The sequence below is a fragment of the Parus major genome, chromosome 1A (assembly GCF_001522545.3).
Source record: "Parus major isolate Abel chromosome 1A, Parus_major1.1, whole genome shotgun sequence".
Lineage (NCBI taxonomy): Eukaryota > Metazoa > Chordata > Aves > Passeriformes > Paridae > Parus > Parus major.
In genome coordinates this window covers 21244092-21267865 of record NC_031773.1, presented here as the reverse complement: position 1 = coordinate 21267865, position 23774 = coordinate 21244092, and the positions used below count along the sequence as shown (strand labels likewise).

The 23774-nt window shown below is 39.4% G+C and overlaps 1 protein-coding gene across 7 annotated transcripts in view; it reads left to right on the top strand.

Moving 5' to 3' along the window:
- Nucleotides 1-108: 108 nt before the first annotated feature.
- PTPRZ1 (protein tyrosine phosphatase receptor type Z1) overlaps nucleotides 109-23774 on the top strand; it is a 131338-nt gene continuing 107672 nt past the window's right edge. For all 7 annotated transcript variants that reach the window (XM_015628531.1, XM_015628530.1, XM_015628528.1 and 4 more), the window contains exon 1: nucleotides 109-602. In XM_015628531.1, coding sequence (XP_015484017.1) covers nucleotides 545-602 — 58 coding nt within the window. In that variant the 5' untranslated portion in view covers nucleotides 109-544. The remainder of the gene's footprint in view (nucleotides 603-23774) is intronic.

Genomic DNA, 23774 nt, shown 5'->3' with positions numbered 1-23774 from the left:
CACTCACACACATATACACACACTCATACACATATACACACACACACATATACACACACTCACAGACATATACACACACTCACACATATACATACACAATCTCACACACATTCACACACTCTCACACTTTCACACACACATTCACACGCTCTCACACGCGCGCACACGTGCGCGCCCGCCCAGCGGAGCGCGGTCTCCGCCCCCCCGCGCACACACATACACGGCGCGCACACACACACGACACACAAACACTCGCGACAGACACATCAAGCGGACGCCCGGGCACACCGCACACCCCGCGCTCCCCCGCAGCCACCCGCGGCCCCGCCATGCGCTGAGCGGAGCCGCGGCCCCGCCAGCTCCCAGCGCCGCTGATCCCGCCCGCCCGCGGCGTGGGGACGGCCGCCGGGCGCGGTCGCGGCGCGGAGCCGGATCCCCGCGGGGGAGAGGTGCAGCAGCCCGCGGAGGACGGCGGGCGGGCAGGAGGCTGAGACAGCCGGACAGGCGGGCAGGCAGTAGGAAGGAGGCGAGGGACGATTTGGACATGCTCATTCTCGGGCGCTTGGTTGCCTGCATCCAGCTCATCTGTGTCCTCAGAGTGGGTGAGTGATCTCTGCATGAATTCATCTTCGGGCTTCGGAACGACTTTTCTCCCCGGGATCCGGTGGGTTTTGGTCTCTCTGATCCCTTTTACTTAGATATGCAGGCGCAGCCCGTGCCGGTTTCACACCGCGAAAACACGCTGTCGACACCACGGGTGGGAGCGTTTCTCCTACCCCTTTTACCTCAGCCGCCGGGCTCCGAGGATGCGCGGTACCCCGCGCCACCGCCGGCACTGGCGGGCTGCTCCGAGCGGGATTCGCCAGCCCACCTTGCCTCTGCTCCCCCAGCGTGCCCCGCCGAGCCCTCGCAGGGGTCGGGCTCCTCTGGGCTGCCTGCACCCGCGGGGGAGGCACCGGGTGTGCGCCGGTGACAGGGGGAGAGAGAAAATCCAAGCCCAGCAATGCTGATACCGAGCTTCTCTGGGAACGTGGGATGTGAGATGTTACTTTAAGGTCTCGCATGAACTGTTCCGAAGAGAAGGGGATGGTGCAAAATTTCACTTCAAAAAAGAACTCCTTCTCTCTGAACGGGTAACGTCAATGGTCGCCCTAAACCATGCAAAATACGAGTCGTTCATTCACGTGGGACCCCCGCATACAGAATATGGATTCATATATAGATGTTAGTAGGACTGCTTACATAACCAAATTCGTTTTCAGCTCATGCAGACCTATGCAACTGGAGTGCATCCGAAAAATCATGCAGTTCCCTGTTACATGATAAGATGGTTATTATAACCAGCGTGAGTCACTTAATGCTGTTACAAGTGCTCTCTTCAGTACTTCATCAAATAAACACTAGCAGCTTATGTGGAAAGGGTTTGCATCCTGTTGGATGATCGGTTTGAATTTATAAGCTCTTACCAAACAGATCACTAGAAAATACCGGATGCCTGCTTATATTTCAGCATGAGGAACTTGGGAGTTTCACCTCCTTGTGTACAAAACCAGTCTTACAATAGGTCTGCGGTGACAAAGTAGTCACTAACCTACATTTGTCACCCAATAGGTGGTGCTGCTTCTGAAACCATGCAGATCTATAAACAAAGATCGGGGTTAGGTTTCACTCTCAGTGAAAGCAATTTTGTACCAAGTTCTGCTAGTTAGAGAAAAGCACATTTTTATTTTATGGGAAAAGTATTTTTGCCTCTTTTCAGAAAATACTGTGAAATGATTCAACTATAAGGTTGTTGAGTATGACTGATCTTTGGTTAAAATATATAATCTTTGTAAGGGCGTTAATTAAAATTTTAATGTCACTTTTAAACTAACCTATTCCTAAAAATAGGGTGCTTACTTCAATTATCTTACTTCCAATAACTCTCTTATACTATGGCAAAGAATGGCCTGTTATAAGACTTTTGATAAGTTTTAATAATGTATTTCTTATCTTGACAACCTGTTTCCTAAAATCAGATGTACTCCCAAATCTGTTTAAAAGAAAAAAATTAGCAGGTGCTTTTACGTGTGTGTGGAGGTATGTGAAAAGGTTTGGGAACAGATCAAGTATACAATGATATGATCATAATATAACACAACTCAATTAAATTTTGGAAAGAACTTCCCTGTTCAGGTGATCCTATCATGCTGGAAGCAATGCAAGACATAAATATAGCTTTTGTAACCTATTTTATTTGCTTGTTTTAAATAATTTAATCTAGCATCTTATTAGAAATAAGCTGGTTTTATGTAATGTTTAGGTACTTGTTGTGCATATGTATGTTATATTCATGAATTTACAAGATCTGACAGGATGGGAAAAGGTTTTGTACTCATATATAAGATGTAAGTGGAGCTGCTTTTTGTTTCTCTAGACTGATACACTGTTGTTTTCAAACCTGACCTGGAGAGGACCTTTTTTCTAGATGTGCTGGATTGATTTGGTCTCAGTGGTGCAACTTTCTGAAGACTCATGAGCTAGACTTCTCAGTATTTTCAATATTATGATTGTTTCCAAGAATGAATACCCTATACAGGCTATTTGATTGACTTAATCAGATTTAATTTAAATATGTTCCTGTTTGACTACCTCTACAAAACTATGCTATAATCTGATAGCATTAGTTCATGGAAACAAATACTTAGAATCCTGCTATTATTTTCTTCTGTGTTTTTTGTTTGTTTGGGTTTTTTTTCATAAAATGTAAAATAAATTATTGCATACCACCAATGTATGGTTCCAAGGCTTTGGTGAGAGGGAAGAACTGGATGGGACTGTCTGGCTCTTACCATTAAATACTTCTTGTGCAGAAGAAAATAGACCCAGGGCTCTGTGAATGGATTGTTGCTGGAGAGCATGGTAATCTGCCTTTGCATTGTGGAGCTTATTAATGTGAGACTAGGCAACATGTAGATCCCAGCTTCATTTGCTTGTAGTTTTGAAAAATGTCGAGTCCTTAGCTGGTGTGGTACAGGGCTTGATAAGTGGTCCTTCCTAGGGAATCTGATTAGGAGATTTGCTGTTGACATTGGGACATTCATCAGAGAAATCTGTCTCATATGTGTCTGAAAAAAGGCAGCCAAGTTAGCCTCACTGAGGAATAAACTGTTAGAGCAGATGGAGGCAAAAAGTTCTTCTGGGAATGACAAGACAGTGACAGTTCATTCTTCACCTTATTGAAGAAATGCTTAGGAGCTTAATTCTAATATCCCTGCTGAGTTATGAGCACCTATCCTCACAGTGTTACTGAAGCCAAATAACATGATTACATCAAGTACTGATGTAATTATTTATGGAGCAGGGTATTATCTGAGTACTCTCAGTGAGAGCCATTCAGTGAAGTTCAATGAAACCTCTAGAGTGAGATGCTATTCAGTCACAAGTAAGAGCTCATAAAAAATCCTGTGCAATTGTTTGTGAACACTACTGTGTGCTTAGAGATTTCCTATTAAGTTCTTTCTTTTACTAAGATTAAAGGGAAAAAGAAAAAACAACCCAATCCTAGATGGGCAATTCACTCTTTTTTTTACATTTTTATTTTAAATGAAAAATTTATGAACCTCTAATCTTCAGCCTGAATATATCTCAGACTGAAGATACTCTTTGAATATCTGCCCTGGCTTACTGATGTGTTCCATGTAACCTGAAAATCATTGAGTTGTGCCCTTTTGGCCTTTTGTTGCATTGTTCCTATGGAAATAGTGTCTGGAGCTTTTTCAGTAAGTAGACTATTTACAAATCTGTGTAGGCAAGAAAATGTTCATAGAAAAAGGAATGTATTTTTAACAAATTACACTGTAATCGTGGTTAAATTTGAGTCAAAGAAGTGTAAATATTTAGGCAAGAGTTAAAAAATATTCCATGCTCTCACTGACAAAATGTATGGGTATCTTCCCCAAATAAAGTAAAAAGTGTCTCTAGAATTAGCTAATCTGCATCCTACTGCTGTCACTGTCTGGCCTCAACCAGGGCTTTGCCTTTCAAAATGCAACTCATTAATCTATGAATTGCTTAATTAGTTGTGTCTCAGTTTAATTTCTCACTATCTAGAAAAGATTTCTCATTTTTAGTTTGTTTCTGGCATCCCTGTGCCATGACTTTATTTGCCCAAGGGTGGTAATAGTTCCCTAAATATTCTTATTTTTCTTATACAACTGATATCAGAACAGTATTTCCAAACTATCAGGCAGCATGCACCTCACTATCAACATGAAAGTAACTTCTCTGTGCCCTGTACTGGATGGTCACAACTAAAAAATATGAGAATCTAAAGCAGAGCACCTTTTTGGCTTCCTAAATCCAATCACACTTTGTGTTCACTCTCATGTCCACATGTTCAGACTCAGTAAGCCCTTAGGCTGCTAAAAGGATCAGAGCCTTCTTTTTTGCACTGACCTCTTATTTTGACAATGTTTTTGTAGGCCAGTTATTTGGCACACTTCAAACTGACTTACATCACAGTAATATTAATGTATACTACTTCTAATGCTTTGGTACGTTTTATGTCTAAGATTATATGATCCTATGAATGATGATACATAGCTTGTATGGAGAAATTTAATCCTGTCATATCTGAAACATAAGAGCTAAATCAAAAAAAATTTAGAACTGATTTATTTTCTACTTTAACCATCTATATTATGGCCATGTATATGTTATGCATTTTTGTACCATAGGGATTTATAGATATCAAGATCTAAATATACAGTATGGATTTATTTTAGGTTCAAATACTGACAGGTATGAAAAGTGACGAAATTAATGGCATTTTAAAATTAATGGCAGTGTAACCAAATATTTACTCAGCACACCATTCATATGTAGGAGATATCTAAAATAGTTATGTAGTTTTCAGCATTGAATCAATTCCATATTTAAGGAGATTTTTCTTAATTGCATTTGGCCTTACTTCATCTCTGAATTTACCCTTTTATCTGGATTCCTGTAGAGAAAAAATATGTAAAAATAAGATGGTGATTTGAAAATATTATCATTATAATCCGTATTGTAAATTAGGATGTTAATTTATGAAAATAGGCACTTCCCCATTTCTTATGAAGGCTATTTCATAGATCTTAAGTGCTCATCATTTAAGTGGCCACTTCCCACTATGAGATCTCTAATTAGGAATTTAAGGGTGAACAGATTCTGTTCTTTCCCTGACAATTTCAATTCCTCTTCAAATGTGCAGTGCTTCTCAGTATTCCCCGTAGGGCCTGGAAGTCTGTGGCAGTTCCGGAGCCCCCAGCTCCCATTTAACAGCTCAGTTCTCACAGCTTCTTGCACCATTTATGTGGCTTTCCTGTACAAGACATCCTTTGGCTATTCAATAAGCTTCTTTTCCCATAAAGACAAAAGTTACCTTTTTGAATACATGTCAAGCCTTCTGTATTAGAAAGATGAATCTACAGGAAGAAAAGGACTTACAGTATTAAATAAACAAGATCCACTAAATGAAAGATAGCAAATATTTCAAAGAGGCTGGGACTATAAATGAAACTTGGCTCCTGCAGGTTGTTGAGGAACTATTGGCGGCAGAATACTTTTGTAGGAAGGTATAGTGCAGGTTGCTTCTTGAATACAAATTACTGATGTTGACCCATTCAGTCTTGAGGCTAAACTGGAAATAACTGGAAATTTTAGAAATGAGGTGAGGGTGTATTTGCATCTCTGGCTGGTAATTATGGCGCTATCTGATAGAGGTGAAACAATAGACTTTTTAAGTAAAGCAGACACTGTGTGAAAGTGTCAGATGAGGCATGCCTCTCAAAAGCTCCTGTTGCCTTCTACATCTTGCCCATAGTTGACTTTGGTTTTCTTTCATCCACTGGAAGTAGCTATATTTCACCCTACAAATCAGTATTTTTCATTACTATTTGAGGACCCCAGGAGCTATTGTTTGACTTAATTTCAGAAATCATTATTGTGGTGAAAGTCACAAGGATGATGAAAAGTACTATCCTACAAGTGATGAGAAACACTCGGCAATGGAAATAGGACGTGTGTGAAACTTAGGTGTGTGAACCCAAAATTTTAGTCAAAAGGTTCCCTGACACAACTCATACCTTGATGGCTTCCAGGGAAGTTTTCAGGCAGCTATTGTTCCTTCCCTGCATGTGCCTTACCTGACCTCATTGTGTGCATCTCAGTGCCTCTTTAACTTCCAAGTTTCATTGGATCCAAATGGAAATTTCCTCTCAGATGACTTTCCTGAGCCTTAAGTCAGTATGGCTTCCCTATGCTGACAGAATCAGGTGTCTTGATCTGGCTACTGCTACTTCTCTTCAGGACAAAGGACAAGGTGAGGGCTGTGCCACCTTCTCATGTTGTAGCCCAGCCACTGAAGCCTTTTACTCAGACAGTCTAGAGAGAAGGCCTGATCTTATATAAAGGGATTTGAACCTACATCTTCTGTCTCCAAGCATTAGGTTTTTTCAAGTGAGAAGGTTTTTCATGCTTCTTGTGTAATATGAAGCAATTTAACTTATTTTTTTTAATTAAAAAAAAAAGAAAAGAAAAATTTAGAGGATTCTGGGCAAAATCTTGGGTTTAAAGGGTTGCTAAGCAGTTGGAAACCATGTCTATTTCAGGAATTTTTGGGGCTGGAAATGGAATCTGGAAGAGTTTGCAAGAAAAGTTTGTCTTTTTCTCACTGTTCCTTTAGCATCCACTTCAGGCTTCTGAAGCAGGGATTCTGAATTACTACAATGCTACAGCAAGATAGGAAATATGAGTTCTTATGCCTGCTCCTACTCAGTATTTCATTATCTACCTGCTGGATACAATGCATAAATCCCTACTCCTGCCTTTTCTCTGATTGTGCTCTAAGAGAGATCAGATTTTGCTTGTTTATTTAATAGTTCTGGATACTTTAAAGAAGGGAGCTCTGGGCTGCACTTCTGAAAGACTAACTTCTCAAAGGTGGGTAAAGCTCAAATGTTTTTCCACCAGCTCAGCATTTTACATTGGCTGTCCTGTCAGCTGAGATCCATCTGGGCTAGCTCAGCTGCTTAGATCACCTAGAGGCAGAGGGGCAGCCTGAACACTGGGGCCCTGGAGCCTGCTGCTCTTGCCTGGCAGGTGGGTAATTCTCCTAAAGCCATCTTGCACTTGAATTTTTTTCTCAGTCAAGGCTATTGAATGCATCTTTTGCACCACAGTTTCAGATTTAGCAGCTAAAAAATAGGCTAGATGTGATTTGGCTACTTGCCATAAAGAAAGCACTATTTCCTTGTCTAGATTTTTACAGCATCCAGTTAGATGTACAAGGTAATGTGTTTGGGTTTTTTTACTATCCTTTATGTTTTGCTAAACATAAAAAATGTACTTACTTTGAAATTTTCTCTGTGATACTGAAATATTAAAGATTCTAATGTTCATGTAGCACTCAGCAACTTATATTTCTGTATGAAGCTACTAGGACTTGTCACCAGACCAGTGGAAGATTTCATTAGGAGGTTTTGGGAGCACTGTATCAGTAATCTGGCTGGGAATTTTCTTTCTCATTGCCAAAAAACTTCTGCTAAAGATTGGATTACCTGAAGGCTGAAATATAAAGTAGATAACATTTGAAAAGTTATCCATCCTCACTGCCTCATTTATCTGTTTGCTGACATAGGGTAAGAGTAAAGCAGGGAAGAGGTACTTAAACAGTGATATCGGAAGGGCAAAATAAGAGACATGCAGAGTACTTTTACCGTGTTAAAATCATGTTACAAAAAATTGGTCTTCAAAATCCTATAAATTAAGAATGTTGTATAAAAATAAATCACATCAAACATATCACAGTGAAAGACATGGTTTTATAAATTCTGGTACAGAATGAGACAAAGAATTCCTGACTCCTTTAAAATTTTCTTGGAAGTCATGTTAAGTTCTTTCATCAGAACAGGATTTTTTTTTTCTTTTTAAATAAGCTATCCAGGCCAAATGAAATATTTTACTAAAGAAAATGGAAGGATTTATTGAATTCATTGAGCTTTAGACTGGTTTGTATCATAATTCTTCAGAATACATTTTTCCAAAAATAATGCCATTTTTCAAAGCTGTCAAATCCTTAAAAAAAGATAAATTTGCAATATTCTGCAGGGACAGCATATACTGAAGAAACTGAAAGCTTTTTGAAAGCTAGAGCAAATATTTTGAGGAAAAATGAAGCCTTTAAAATCAGCATTTAAAAAAAAAGACTTGATTCTTCAATTGCTTTATGTGCTGAACTCCATGATTTCAGCAGAAGTTCCCAAAAAGAAAAACATCTGCTTGCTGAGACTAAATAGCTAATGATCAGAGTTAACAGCTGGCTTTATAAAAGGGACCTAATATTACTCTGGGCAATTTTTCTTCTGGCTCCATCCCCAAACTGACCAACTGTGATTGATCTATTTCCAGCCATTTAGAAAAGTCATTTTGTTTCAAGTGTATGCCATTTATTTCTGTCAGTACCTTTTGGAAGTCTTATTCTGATAGGCATGTCTAAGTATGATAACTAACAAATTTTTTAGGCTGAGACTTCCTGGGAGGCCCAGGAGCCTTCTTCCAGCTTCTTGAAGCACTCTAGTTGGGTGTCTGTAAAATGTCATGCCAAATGGTGTGCTCGCCACACAAGCCATCCACCTGTCATTTGCACAGAGTTTAGGGAGAGTCTCATGTGATCTGTGTCTACCTCTTTCTTTATGTCTTTGAGTTTTGGTCACTACCTTTGCATGTCATGTATCTTGCAATGTCAAAGAAAAAACTTTTGTTGTTTTTTGGGTTTCTTCTAACATATTTTAGGTTTATGTTTAAAAAAAATAAACAACAAAAAAAAACCCCAAAAAAACAAGGAGTAAAAGTTCCAGAAGATCTACATAAGTTTTAGGAGAGCACCAACACAATCCCAAATAAATATAAACTGGAAATGTGAAAATTTATAGTGAAAATTCAAAGAAGGTTCCTAGTCACGGGAGCGAGCAAACGGGTGTGGCATGGTAGTTTGCACAGCAGTTCACGCAGGCAGGGAAAGCAGGCAGGGTTGCAGGTTTCCTCCTGCTAGTGGGGTTTTTAGTTTGTTGTGTTTTTGTTGGTTGGTTTTGGTTTTTTTTGTTAGTAATGGTTTTCACACGATCAAAAACTGCATGTAGTAAAAGTGTATTTAGCCAAATAGAACCCTCCAAAAAAGATGAGTCTGCCCAGACCCAGTCCTGTGTGGAGTGTTTGAGCTTATCCGTGGTACCAGGGGGCATTGCAGAAGAAGCCTGCCTGCGGTGTGAACAGCTGAATTATCTCCTTTTGCTGGTGGCTGAGCTTAGGGAGGAAGTTGGAAGACTAAGGAGTATTAGGGAAAGTGAAAGGGAAATAGATTGGTGGAGTTCTGCCCTTCCATCCTTGGGGGAGGCCCAGCAGAAGCCAGAGGACTCCCATGCCTCCCACTGTCAGGCAATAGGAGAACACCTGGTGGACAAAGGGGAGTGGAAATGGGTCCCTGCTCAGAGAGGTAATAAAAGCTCCTCCTGACCCCCATCACCTACCCAGGTGGCATTTCAGAATAGGTATGAGGCCCTGGATCTAGAGCCTCAGCCAGAGGATGTAGAAAGAAATGATCTGCCCAGTGAGCCTCCCAGCTGAGCTTCATCTGTAGGATGGATCACCACCTCTGACTTTAAAAGGAAAAGAAGGGTGATTATAGTGGGTGACTCCCTTCTGAGGGGAACAGAGGGCCCCATATTTCAACTGGGCCCATCCCACAGGGAGGTCTGTTGCCTCCCTGGGGCCTGGATATGGAATCTTACCAAGAGACTCCCTGGGCTGATTCAGCCCTGTGATTATTACCCACTGCTGATACTCCAGGCTGGCAGTGATGAGATTGAAAAGAAGAGTGTCAGGACAATTAAAAGGGGCTTTAGGGCACTGGATCAAGTGCTTGATAGGGCAGGAGCACAGGTAGTGTTCTGCTCAGTGCCTTTGGTGGCAGAGAAAAGTGATGAAAGGAATAGGACAGCCCATATTATTAAAAAGTGGCTCAAAGGTTGGTGTCATCAGCAGAATTTTGGGTTCTTTGATCATGGGGCAACTTTTATGGTACCTGCCCTGCTGGAACTGGATGGGCTCCGTCTCACTGTTAAGGGCAGAAGGATTTTAGCTCATAAACTAGCAGAACACATTGAGAGGGCTTTAAACTGGTTTGAAGGGGGAAGGGGATGCAGCTGGGCTGTCTGGAAGCAGGCCCAAGGATGATAAATCTGATTTAGTGGTGAAATTAGCAGCCCAGCTGAGGTGCATGTATACCAATGCACACAGCATGGGTAATGAACAAGAAGAGCTGGAGGCCATGCTGCTACACCAAAGCTGTGCTGTAGTCACCATCACGGGAACATGGTGGGATGACTCAAATAGCTGGAATGCTGCCTTGGATGGCTACAAGCTCTTCAGAAGAGACAGGAAAGGGAGAAGTAGAAGGGTATCCCTTTATATTAGGGAGGCTTTTGATGCCATGAGTATTGAAACTAATGACAATGAAGTTGAATGCCTGTGGATAAGAATTAAGGGCCAACAAGGCTGACATCATCCTACTGGGGGTCTGTTATCATCCACCCAACCAGGAGGAAGAGGTAGAACACTTACTCTGCAAGCAGCTGGAGAATGTTTCAGGATCACCAGCCCTGGTTCTTGAAGGTGTCTTTAACCTACCAGACATCTGCTGGGAACTTAACACAGCAGAAAAGAGGTAGTCCTGGAAGTTCTTACAGTGTATGGAGGACAACTTTTTGTCTCAGCTGGTGGGCTCTCCTTGACTGGTTTCTGCACCCCTTTTGAAGTGTAATTCTTACATACCTGATGCAATTATTTTTCCTTGTTTGTTTCTCCTTCTTTATTTGGGATGAAGAAAAAGGGATTTTTGTTTTGCTTACTACTTTCTCTGTATGGTAAAAAAATCAAACATAAACCAATATGTATTAGAAGTAACCAAACATTGGGTAAAAAATGTAAATTCCTTTAATTTAATTTACATTTAATTCCTGTAATCCTCTGTGAGTTTTATTTTCTGCACTGTTGCCTAATCAGTTTCAAAGGTTTAGTTTTCATTACATCTTGATGAGAGACAGAGAAGATTTCTGTGTCTAGAAGTTATGTATTTGACCAGGGGTCAAGACAGTATTACCTTCAACAAAATTCATTCAGGAATACTTAGACTAGAAATTATTCCTTTAATCCATTAGTGAAAAATACATCCATGAAAAATTCCTGAGGATTATGCAAAGATATCCTTTAATCTGTGTCTTTTTTCAGTATTTTCTGGTTTTTGCTATCCACTGTGGGATTTGTAATGCATGAATCAGCAAAGTATGGTTCCATGCATCGGTAGTCATCTCTGTCTGTATGGGAAGTTCCAAACTTTTTGTGTGAGTGATAAGACTGTGACACAAAATCTTCTAAAGATTTGCCTGAGCAGTGGCTGTACTCATGAAAACAGGGGTTTTAATTAGGTATTAAAAAAAAAAAGTCTTCACTGAAAGGGTGGTCAGGCATTGAAACAGGTTGTCCAGGGTAGTAGTGGAGTCACTGTTCCTGGAAGTGTTGAAAAAAAACATGGAAGTGGCACTAGGGGATATGGTAAAGTGGTGGACTCATGGTTGGTGTTGATCAGCTTGGTCTTTTCCAACCTTAAAGATTCTATGATTCTGTGAAAAATGACAGCAAGAACAGATCTGCCCTATTGTTAGGAATATGTGTGAATCTTATATGATCCGATTAGCTTTTGCAGCTATATAAGTACTGTAGGAAAAGAGATTCATCATAGTAAAACATATTGTAAGTGCAATTTAGAACAGATTAAAAATATCCTTATTGCCCTGCTGAATGGAAGAAGACAGGTTCAGCTAAATCTGGTGAAGTTAATAAGGCAGTGATGTAAAACAAATAGTTTCAGGTTACATGCAGTCAAGTGAAATTATATATGGAACAACCAGAAAATCAAGTCCTGTTTTTGGTGACTGAGGTAACAGTTAATCAGCTTCTTCTAATATGATCTACATATTCTATCATGACTGTAAAGAGTGCATTTGAACAAAACTGTAATACAGGTTTTTATGGTTTGCTTCATTAGTTAAATAATTCCTTGGATGTGCAAGAGCTTTTCAAAACCCTGAAATCTGCAGTTCACTTGAAAGCAAGAGGAAATTCAACCTGCTCTGAGTAGGATTAAATCAAAGAGGTTTCATCATTTTTCAGTGGAACTCAAAATGCTGGGTGTGCATAGACTGGGACTCACAGCAGCCAGCATGTCCTGTACTGGGACATGCAAGCTTTATTTTACCAGCAAGCTTGGCTGACAAAATAAAGATCAGTGAGATAATAAAACTGCTGTGTGTGTGAGCAGCAAATCCCAAGCAGAAAATCCCTGGTCTCCTCCTTCTGCTGTGGCTCCATACCATCTCCCCCTACTACACCCCACAACACTGTCACTCTATGGCTGCAGAAGGGATCTCTCTGCTGGGATGGACATAAATGTGTGTTTGGCAGCCTGGACTGCTGGAAGGGCTGCTCTGTCTGTGATGGGCAGTGGGCAAGAAAATATGTTCTTTAGCTTGGTTTAAATCCTTGGGTTAGCAGTTGGCCTATGCTGGGTTATGTCTGTCATAAAAGAAGTAATACATGGGATTCCAGTCCCTGTCATATTTCTGTCTTTTATCTAGCTGCTATCCAGTGTAAAAGCCAGCAGGATTTATATTCTCTCATGCAGTTTTGAAACCTGATGAAGAATGCTGCTGTATCTCCTGGTCAGGTGCTCAGTCTGGTGCTTATCTAGGTCTTCTAGGCATCTCTGAATAGTCACCTGGTTACCATGAGCCTATGAAATCTCTGCATCTTTCAGTCTTGGACCAATTGCTGATTTTAATGTATTGCAGAAGGTGAAACAGTTAGATACAAAAGTGCATTGTAACTCTCACAGAAGACTGTGTAGCTGTATCATTAGTCTATGTAAGAATTCTTTGCATTTGCATCACCCCTCTTGGAATAGCAGGTTTTCTGCCACAGGCAGGTATGGCAACTGAATGAACAAGTGCAGCAGTGCCCTGGAAGAAAATACAGCATTTGCTCCTTTTAGTAGCAAATCGGATGCTTTCAATGGCAGAGACAGCAGATGCATTTCCCTGGTGAGTCACTGAGCTACCCTAAAGCCCCTCATTTCCAAGGCTTTTGGCTGAGGTCAAGTATATTATGCTGCTTCCAGTACAGTCAAAACCTTAAAGGCTTAGTCAAACCTATAATTAATTAATGCTTGTGTTAGACTTAGAGATATCTCACTAGATGAGCACTAAGTCTGTTGCTAATGATTTTAAATCTATGAAGTGACTTCCTAAAAACCTTTGAAATTGGCAATTATAATATTCTGTCTTACAAGGGAAAGCTTTGATCACTCCAGAGCAGGAAATAAATGCATGTCTTAAACTGGATAGATACAGTGACAGAACAGCAGCAAACTGTGAAATACAGTGGTGTGGCAGAGAGCCAGAGGAAGATTTGTTGTTGCTCCCTCCAAAACTCAATTTGAAGTCATTTCAGTACTTCTGTGTTGCATAAAGACTATGAAAGTCCTAGGAGGTCTGCAGTTGCATGTGCTTACAGTCTGAAGATAAGACTTAATTGAAGAATTTTTGCTTTCATGTCTTGTTCAGTTCTGTTTTTTTAATTCCTTTGCAACTACAAGGTTACATTCTGACACAACTCTAGAAGTGAACCTAATGAAAATCTGACTTGCTCTGTCACAGGTACTAAAATATGATAAAAAAAAAAAAAAAGGTGTTAAATATATGTGAAAGCCTATTGTTTTCTGTTCAACGGTAGGGATACTTTGCAGAGAAACTCCAAGATCCAGTCTGGAAGCTTCATTTTTGCTGTGGTGTTTTCTGAAAACAAAACATGTGAAGCTATCTTCTGTGCTTGACTAATGCTTGTTGTGCGTGTAGCAATGCCATCCACCAAACAGTTTCCCTAACTTATTCAATTTTTAATGAGATCATTAAAATTAAGAAGGTTTTTAGGTATAAAGCAGTCTGGTATTTGCTTGTAAACTTTCTGATCTCCCTCAAATAACTTTCAGTTATTAATGTGTAGAAGAGAGAAAATAAGAACATTTTAGGAAAATAAACATGCATTCTAAAAATGCTCTGCTTTTAAGGATGTCTAGGGTCTTTTAAAGCTACTCTAGTGCTGTCACCTTCATATAATATGCTTCCATTGGAGGCACCATCAAAATATTTTATTTTGGTTAGTTGCATAATAAATTCTCCCTAGCAGCTGTTTGATTAAATGAAAAATACTACAAGATGCTTCTTGAAGGAGCAAATATTATTGTAATGGTTTTATATCACAATAAAAGAAAGTTACATACCAGTAAAATGAGGAGGAAAAGGTCTCTCTCCCTAATTGTCCATAAGTTTTCCACTGAGGAATTAAATGTTAGCACTGTGCTTATTGATGTAGTACTAGTACACTTCAGAAATGTTACAAACGTTTGGGAAATTTAAAACTGGTTATTAAAAATACAGCTATTTAAAATACACAATGTATTTATTTCATTGCATGCACAGATGAATCCTTAAACTGGGTTTTTACATGGGTTGGATATTTATACAAATATGAGATCAGGTTAAGCTGACATGTGGAGATGCTGTATAAACAGTGAATTGCTACCATTTATTATTTATGTATTATTGTGCTTCTGTCAGTGACCAGGGTTTCATTGCATAAGGTACCATATGAATGCAGAGCAGGAATATGACACCTACTCTAAGGAATTTAGAAATAAAATAAAATACAAAAAGAGAAGCTTTTTGTCCTCTCTGAGAGGACAGAGAAAGTGGGTGTTACTGCTAAGAAAAAGTAATATACTAGTATAAAAGCAGTCGAGTTGGTGAAGCAGCAATTTGTCATCTTTTCTAGCTGTTCCTATGAGAACCACTTTTCAATGAGGTATTGAAAGGGTCTTTCTCAGCTCTACATCTGTAAGGTAGAAGTAGTAATACTTTACTCAAAGGTGTTTTGTGTGAACAGGAGGATGTTCACATTTCTGAAGCTCTTTCAAGAGTGAAAAGGTTGGCTCGAAGTCATAGGCTATAGGGCAGTGTCCCAGCGTGAGGAGGTTGTGCAGGGAGCCTTTGCAGCCTCTGAGGACCCAAGGCACGTGTGAAGGCAGCTCTGTTTGCAGTTCCCTGGAGTCCCTGGTGCAGCCCCTTGCATGCTGTGTCTGCCCCAGGCAACACTTTGAGGTGAGGAGAAGCATTCACTTGGAGACCTACTGTATCCTGGTGGTTTAATAGGAAGCTGAAGATCCTGAGACCTTGGAAATGGACCTGGCAGTATCAACTAGAGCATGTCATTATACCTTCTTTGCTTGTTTGCTTTCTGCAAAGCTGAGATGATATACCCATATTTTCTGATATTGGTTCAGGAACAAAAGTGCTGCACATACATGAGGTGCAGATGTAGTACAGTGCACATGGGCATGTGAGCAGCCAAGGTGTGCTGCTTTGGGTGAAAAAGGGAGCCCTTTCAGCCTCTGCACAGCCTTCCAAATGGTGTATGACTTCTCTTAGGGGAGACTGCGTGAACATTTACACTGAAAACATGAGTCAAACCAGCTGATCTGAACATTTATCTTGTGGTGGATTGTCTCTGATCATAATTCTAAATGGAGGTTCTCACCCTGTGTGACCCACTGCTACCCAGAAACTGTGGCTTGCAACAAGATCTCATACCTCATGGTCCCTGAATGGAGACATGTGGGAATATCAGGTAGGCATTAGCTGTATAAAACAAAGCTCTAGCATCTCACAAAAAGAACAATTATATTGAATGGGGATACCACTGATGTTATTTTATCAATTGTTGTTCATTTAGTGTTCATATGAAGTGTGGTACTACAGTCATAACACATGGAAAAGTTGGGTTTTCCTCATGTGGAGCAGTCAGTAAAGCTTGGGTCCGTGTGTCATGTTTGATGGTAGCAAAAAGAATGATACTATTTATCCTGTGTCATTTTTCTTCACGTATCATTGTTCATTCTAAAAAAGTAGCATGTGAACACAGGCATAGGGGTGGTGGTTGAAATTTGCCATTTCAGTTCCACAAGGTCTTGTGACACACGTTTTCTAGAGGGTCGCTGGTGCTGAATGAATGGGTGCAGCTTTTCACTCTTGTGCCCTCATACTGCCTCTTCATGGGTCACCCTGCATGCTTCTGTGTTTGCTGCCAGTTACCACGCTGCAGTGTCCTGACACATTCCTGTCTGCAGTTCTGACTTCAGAGAGGTGATGCTCTGTATCCATTTGTTACTTGTACTTCAGAAATAAATATTGACTGTTAAGTTGTGACCATAAGGCCAAGTACTGACATGGACAAAAGTTTTAAATTGCACAGGTGCAGTGGATAAAAACCTACATTTCTTTGTATTCTCTCTTTAAAAAAATTGAGTATGTTTAAAAATGTATTGAAGGACTATTCCAAATTTCTGGTGTCTTCTGGAAAATGATAATTTATGAGTGGAAAAACTGTAAGAAAAGTGGTGGGTACTACTAACAAGAAGAAGAGACTTAATGGTAGTTTTCAGAGTCTTTACTCTAGAGTTCATAGAAATCCCAGAGAGACTGAGACACTAAATGAAAGAAAAGAACAGCAAAAGAAAAAAAGAATAAAAAAGAATTTATTAAAAAAAAATAAAAAGGGAGAAACAGGAAGAAGGGAGGGAGAAAGGAAGGAAGAGCAGCAGTGATGTGTTTGGGGAAGGGTGACCACCCCCTGCCCACTTACCCACACTTCCACACTGCCTTGGCCTTTGAGGGTGGCCTTCAGCCCCTCCTCTCTTCTCCCTCCTCATAGGGAACCCTATGCACTCCCTTCTCCTCCTTCTCTTTCTGAGCCCCACATCTGGATAAGAACCAGATTCCCTTCAGAAGATCCTACTCTTCTAGAAGCATGAGCAGTTCTTTTCTGAGGGTAGGAGGGAGTACTGCAAAGCAAATTTGGATAATTGTCACTCACTGCCTGTGGCAAGCATCCGTATCTGAGATTATCATATAAATTCTATTTATACAATGTACAGTCTCAATGCAGCTTAGTGTTCTGTGGATTTGTTGGCTATATTACAAGTAAATTATTATAATAGTTATTAAAAAGTGAGTGTTGACAGTGCTTTTCGGGCTGTAATGACCACTGTAACATAAAAACCTCCAAGGAGCCTTATTGTTTTCAAAAGAGAAATGTGTGTTCTTAGGCTGAAAGGTAATTTGGTTGGAATAATACATTTAATTTATAATGAATACATCCCAAATTAATGCTGCCTCCTTGAACATTATGCAAACCCAGGATTTGAGGGTAAAGCTCACTGCTCATAAACATGACACACTGCTGCCTCTATGGACAGGACATAGGAGTGTGTTACAGATTAAACAGGGACTGCTGGTTTTCACCAGAATGAACAGACCTTTGCTAGTAACTCTTTGTGATGGAATATTTGAAGGAGAGTTAAAAGCCTTGGACTAGTAAGGATCACGCTGGGAAGAGTTTTAGTGTGCAACAAGGAACAGATAGGCTGGCATGGCAGTGAGTTCTATAATTTTAAATTTTAACAGGGAAACAATATTTAGAAAGAAGTTTCAGCTAAATTTCACAATTATTTTAATTGGAGAAAACAGCTCTAAATTGTTTTGGATGCAATAACTATAATGGATGCTATTTTAAGAATCCACCCAAGGCTCTAGTCATGAAAGAACATGTGCATGACTGGGTTGCATTCACTCTGTAAAATAAAACTGATATTCTACTTGCAGGTTTAAAGAGAAAATCTCCATTGTTTTTCCTCCCTGCCAGAATTCCATGATGGCTGTGATAAGTATCCTAGTTTTCCATGGAAAAAAAATCAAAAGAGATACAAGCTGTAATTACCTATGGAAAAACAAAATAAATAAAGAAATTGGCAGGAGAAAAGGTGCACTAGTGCAAATCTTGACCAAAAACACTTCATCTTCTCAGTTCTAAAGTGTGTCCATAACATTTTTGATGTACATCTACTAGGTGTTACTATTTTCTGATGTGGATTGTACAACAAACAAGTTTCTAAGAGTAGGGCAAGATAGGGGTGTTGTGGTTTAACCCCAGCCAGCACTAAGCCCCATGCAGCCACTTGCTCACTCCCCATCAACAGGATCATGGAGAGAATCAGAAGGATAAAAGTGAGAAAACTCATGGGTTGAGATAAAGCCAGATTAGTAAGGAAAACAAAAGCCCCACTCCCAAGCAAATCTAAACAAGGAATTTCTCCCACCTTTCCCATGGGCAGGCAAATGTTCAGCTATCCCCAGGAGGGCAGGGCTCCATCACATGTAATGGTAACTTGGGAAAACAAATGCCATCACTCCAAACATTCCTCCCTTCTTTCTTCTTCCCTCCACTTTGTATACTGAGCATGATGTCATAGGGTCTGGAATGTCCCTCTGGTCAGCTGGGATCACCTGCTCTGGCTGTGTCTCCTCCCAGCCTCCCATGCACCCCCAAATCCCTTACAAGTCTGGCATACAAATAGCAGAGGAGGCCTTGGCTCTGTGCAAGCCCTGTCCAGCAACAACAAAAATACCTCTCTATTATCAACCCTGTGTTCAACACAAATCCAAAACACAGCCCCATGCCAAACACTGTGAAGAAAATTAATTCTACCCCAGCCAAAACCAGGACATAGGATAAGAACTAGTATCCAAGAGCTACTCCTTCATTTAAGTGACTTGCATGCTCAGAAAGAAATTAGAAAGAAGTTAATTGCTGCAAATGACCATATAGCAAGCTCAATTTCAAGAAGAGGATTGATTCCAATTACAGATAATCATCTGCTTTCTTTGATGTAAGAAAAAAAGCCAAAACAAGCCAAATGGCCAAAAATGTGGAGTAGTCAGTGTTTGCATGAAAATGACCTATTCAATATGCACCAGTGTAGCCTCTCAATAAATATAAACATAGAAGTAGATATTAAGATACCAATAAAATAAAAAAAACTTTTTTTCCTACAGTTATATTCTGTCATTGCCTTTTCTTTGAGTGCAAATATGGAGTTCATAAGAAATCAGACACATTTTAGTGGACTAATAAAATTTGATCCTAATATAAATGTACTAGTATATTGCCTGTATAAGAGCAATGAGCCCATTGTTTTGGCAGTAAGCCAGACACTTCTGGATAAATTAAAATGCAACGCTTTCATTGCTGCTTGATTTAGCAATTAGTTGACATCAAACTAGGAAGCATGCACTAGGCAGAGTACAGAATGTGATTTCTCCATATTTATTTTCTAAACTCTTTTATTGCATATCTATATAGTAGGCAGAATTAATACTGATAGGATTTCCTCTGTTTATTAAAAAAAAAAATCCCTTGTCATGTTTAAGTGTTATTTTACAGTTGTATTCAGTATAGATAAGATATTCCTTCATCCTAAATCTAATCATGACAAAATTAATAATGACAAGCCTTGAGAAAATGAGTATGTGACAATTAATATAAAAGTGGGTTAGATATGAGGGAGTTTGCTTTGTTGATGATGACAGGGCTCGGCCTATAAATCACCAGTATAAGAGCAGTATGCTGAGAAAAGACAACCATAAAGATAAAGGTAAATTACAACATCTATATGAGACCCTGGGGACTAGGAACATAATGATGTAAATCAAATCTGAGATGTGGGTGGAGGCACAAATGTGTACATTTGAAATGCAAAGCTTCGATTTGATACAAGAAAAAGGAAATGTTTGAGAACTGATCTGTAAGTGATATGTGGCCTCAGAGAGCAATTCATCCATCATTCAGTTAACTGCTGACAGCTTGCTTTCCCTAGGGAGTTAATTTGATGGCAGCTGCCTGCCCTTAGCTGTCATTTTTGTAGGAGCTGAGAAGCTTATTCCTAGCACAGCCTTTTGTGCTCACCTGACACCCTGCATGCACACAAACAGGTGTCTGCCACTCTGGGACAGAGAGAGCCGCCAGCAGTGGACCAGAGAAATCAAGGTGGCCTCTAAGGAAGCTGTTGGAGAGCTCCCAAGGTGGTCCCAGGAGGGGGATCTGCATGCTTTGACAGCCACTGCCAGCACTGGTTCATCAGCGACACAGGAACGTGTCCTAGCAGCACATGAAGGCATGGGTCCCTGCTCCGGGCTGGCCTTTGTGTGGTAAGTGTATGGGAACAGCTCATAAAGAGCAATTAAAACATTAGAAATCTGGAAATAGGTGCATGTAAAGCAGTAGTTGGCAGGAAGTTTAAATGGACAGCTTAAACTTTCAAACTACAAAATAAAGCAAAATTTGCAGGGAAAAATTAGGAATGGAAAGAAGAAAGAAAATAAGCTAGAAGAGAGCAGAGTGAACTTTGGGTCCTATTCTGAATTAACAAAGAGCTTCTTTCAGAGGACTTCTGGGGGGTTTTTCCCAAAAGCTCTGAGATTTTTTTGTACTTTAAGCTTGACATGCTATCGTTTTGATTCAATTTTTTTCTGGAAAGAGAGATGAGAAACTTGTGTCCTGTTTTGGAAAGGTATGATAATTTTGTTTTGATCTTCAGCCCAGAAGCAAGTTTTACCAATGAAGAAATAAAAATGATACGAACTCTCTGATCTTCTGCATGTTGGCCTCAAAAGTGAATTGGTTCAGGTATTTATAAAAAGCCCCAATCCTTTCATAGTGCTACAATCTCCTATGAAAGCCAAGATACATTTGCATAAAACTTGGAATTTACAGTAGAAGGCTAGACCAATCTTAGGTTTTTTTTTTCTAATCTCAGCTTTAAGATGTGTTTGATTGATGCTGCAATGGGCCCTTTCCCCTGTTGTGCCTCAGATAACAAGAAAAGGGAGAGTTAATTCTGATCCATATATTCTAACCATTCAAGGACCAAAGATGCTCCTTGGGGATGAAAGTAAGAATTTCTTTTCTAATGCAGACTTTGATACAGTATCTACGTCTTGGTGAATTCAGTTACCTATAATACATGCCTCCTGAGAACTTGAAAGAGGAACTGCTTGCACAAGTTGTATGTAGCCAGCACACCCCCAAGAGATGTGCCTTACTTTTCTAAAGAGAGCATTTACTTCCTGCTTCTTTCATATGGCACTCTCTTAGAGCGGGTGGTGGGTGGGGGAAGTTTAATTTCTCGTTTTCTTTTCTTATTTTGCTTTGGTATGCAGGAACCTGTGCTTTGGAAAAGGACAGTACTCTTCATCACAAATTATATATAACTTCAAATAATCAACATTTGGAGCTTGGAAAATTTGCATTTCCTATAAATGAAACCATATATGATTTATATAATGCTTTTTCACAGAAAAGTTGTTTTCTTTTTATGGAAAGACTTACTCTGATGTAACTCCCTTGGAGCTTATGGCAAAAGTGAAGTTACAAATTAATGATACGTAGTACCAGAGATTATTGTGTGAAGTATTGAATGCTGAATTGCAGAAAGCTATGTGGACATATGAAATGTATTTGTTATTAGTGGTATGGTATTTATGGGCTGAAGAAAGATGATTTTTTTTCAGATGAGTGTCAAGATACTCAATTTCTTTCCAGATTCATTTTCAGATTAGAAATTAAGGTACAACTTCAAGATTACCACTGAAGCCTCAGACAGATGTTAGTACATACATATGCATGCATGATTATTGATGTCAGTTTAAGAATTCTAGAATGCTCTCCCACACAGAATATATGGTTGAACAATTTACTCAGAGTAACCAATGCCTCTTATTAATTTCCCTATTTTCCTTTACTAAGGAATGTATTTTATTGTTTGGAAATCATTCTTATACCCTGTGTCAGGATTAGCAGATTTAGAGCATAAGAGGTGCTTTGCTTGGAAGGAGAATAGGATAAGAGAAAAATTTCTTTCATTTCATTTGTGGAAATTGTGTTCAAGGTATTTGAATTGAAGAATTGAATTTTTTTGTACTCTCAGGTCATACCTGAACTTGATCTCATCAAAATCAGTGGCAACACTTCCCGTTTCTTTAATGGAGCTACAGTTTCTTGTGGAGAGGCTTGAGTGTGTAAGGGAGATAAGAAGGAGCTTTACAATTAAAAGAGTTACATGGTAGTCTGATTTAAAAGTACTCAGGACTTGTCAAAGAAACTAGCAATTAACTCTGAACTCTGTAAAACTTCTATCCTTAAATATAAAAGAGAGATCTCTTCACTTTGTTATTATCTTTATGGGCTCTAAAGAAATAGGCTTCAGATAAGGGAAAGCATTGCCTTTCATTAAACCCCATGAGTACTGTTAGATGGAAAGGTCTTTACTATGAAAATACTGTTCAACTTAAAACTTCTGTGTGATTCTGTTAGGAAAACCCCACAATTTTCATTATTGAAAATTCCTCCACTTGTGCACAGCCGAGTCCTAGGAAAGGGTTTCTTTAGGAGCAGAAGCTGATGAAAAAGATTTGGAAACCAGAAGAGAGAGGTTTTTGTGGAGGGAAAACATGATGTCAGTTAGCCCTAGATGGACTCAGAAGGGTGGAAGACTGAAGATTAGATGACAATAAAGTCAGAAATATAAACTGAAGCATTTTGGATGCACTGTGCATTCCTCAGTGCTTTTGGAGTGAGAGATTGTTCAGGTAAGACACTGACCTTCATGCTATAATATATACACTTGACCAGAAGGTTAGCCCAACAGGACCAATCCAGATTCCTCATAAAGATCTGATTTTTTCCTCAAGAGGTAGGAGGTGCATTGCTGCTTTTCAGGGAAACATTTTGGAAAGGATTCATGTAATTTAAGAGCAAAATATCCTACAGTAGGAGCATTTTAATTTGGAAGCCTTTAATTTCCCAATGTCTTTTTAAAAAAATTATTTCCTAATAATGATATATTAACATAGTTACAGTAAATCCAGTATCTGGGAGACCTTTTCCTGGCCTCTCCTCTTTCAGAGTCCTTGAATTAAAAATGGCAGTGATGTCTTATAGACCAAAACTGACTTCAGTAGTGTCTTTTAAACAAAAATAAAAAGGAATGTTTGTAAGTCTAGTTATGGCAAGGTCAGCCAAGCCAGACTACACTGAGGACACCTTATTGGTCACATGAAGGTATTACATCTTCATTTTGGTTTATGCCTGACAGATGTACTGCTGTGACTTGCAGAGTAATATTTTGACATAAAAAGTTTACTGTTATGGCATAACAGAGTAGCATTTTTATTGTACATAGAATATTTCCAAACTTTAAATTTTGCAGCTACTTAGTCTAAGGTAGTTGGATAGTGACTGTTTATTTTAAAAGATCATTTGAAACAGTTACCCAAAATATTTTTTTCCTTGCTGTTTAATTAATTTTCAGATTTTTTTACTGTGAACTGTATTTTAGAAGAAAAAAGTATGTATTGTTTGAAACTCTCATCACAATATTCATGTCACTGAAAGCTTGGCTGCCTGTTTTCTCTGCAGACTTATGTAAATTTTCAGGGACCTTGTGTGAATGGAAGGAGCCTGAATTTGTGTCCATGGTAATCTGTTCAATGTGTAGAGGAAGTTACAATGGCCTTAGCCCATGAAAAGGATCAGTTGTTTTCATAGAAAGCAGTCAAGACATGCTTTGAATTCAGATAGTCAACTTAATCAGAGCTGGACTTTGTTTTAAAAGGGTTTCCCTTTGAAAGAGCTGAATACTGGTCACCTGCTACAATCAAAATACATCATTCATCTGTAAAGGGGCATAAAAA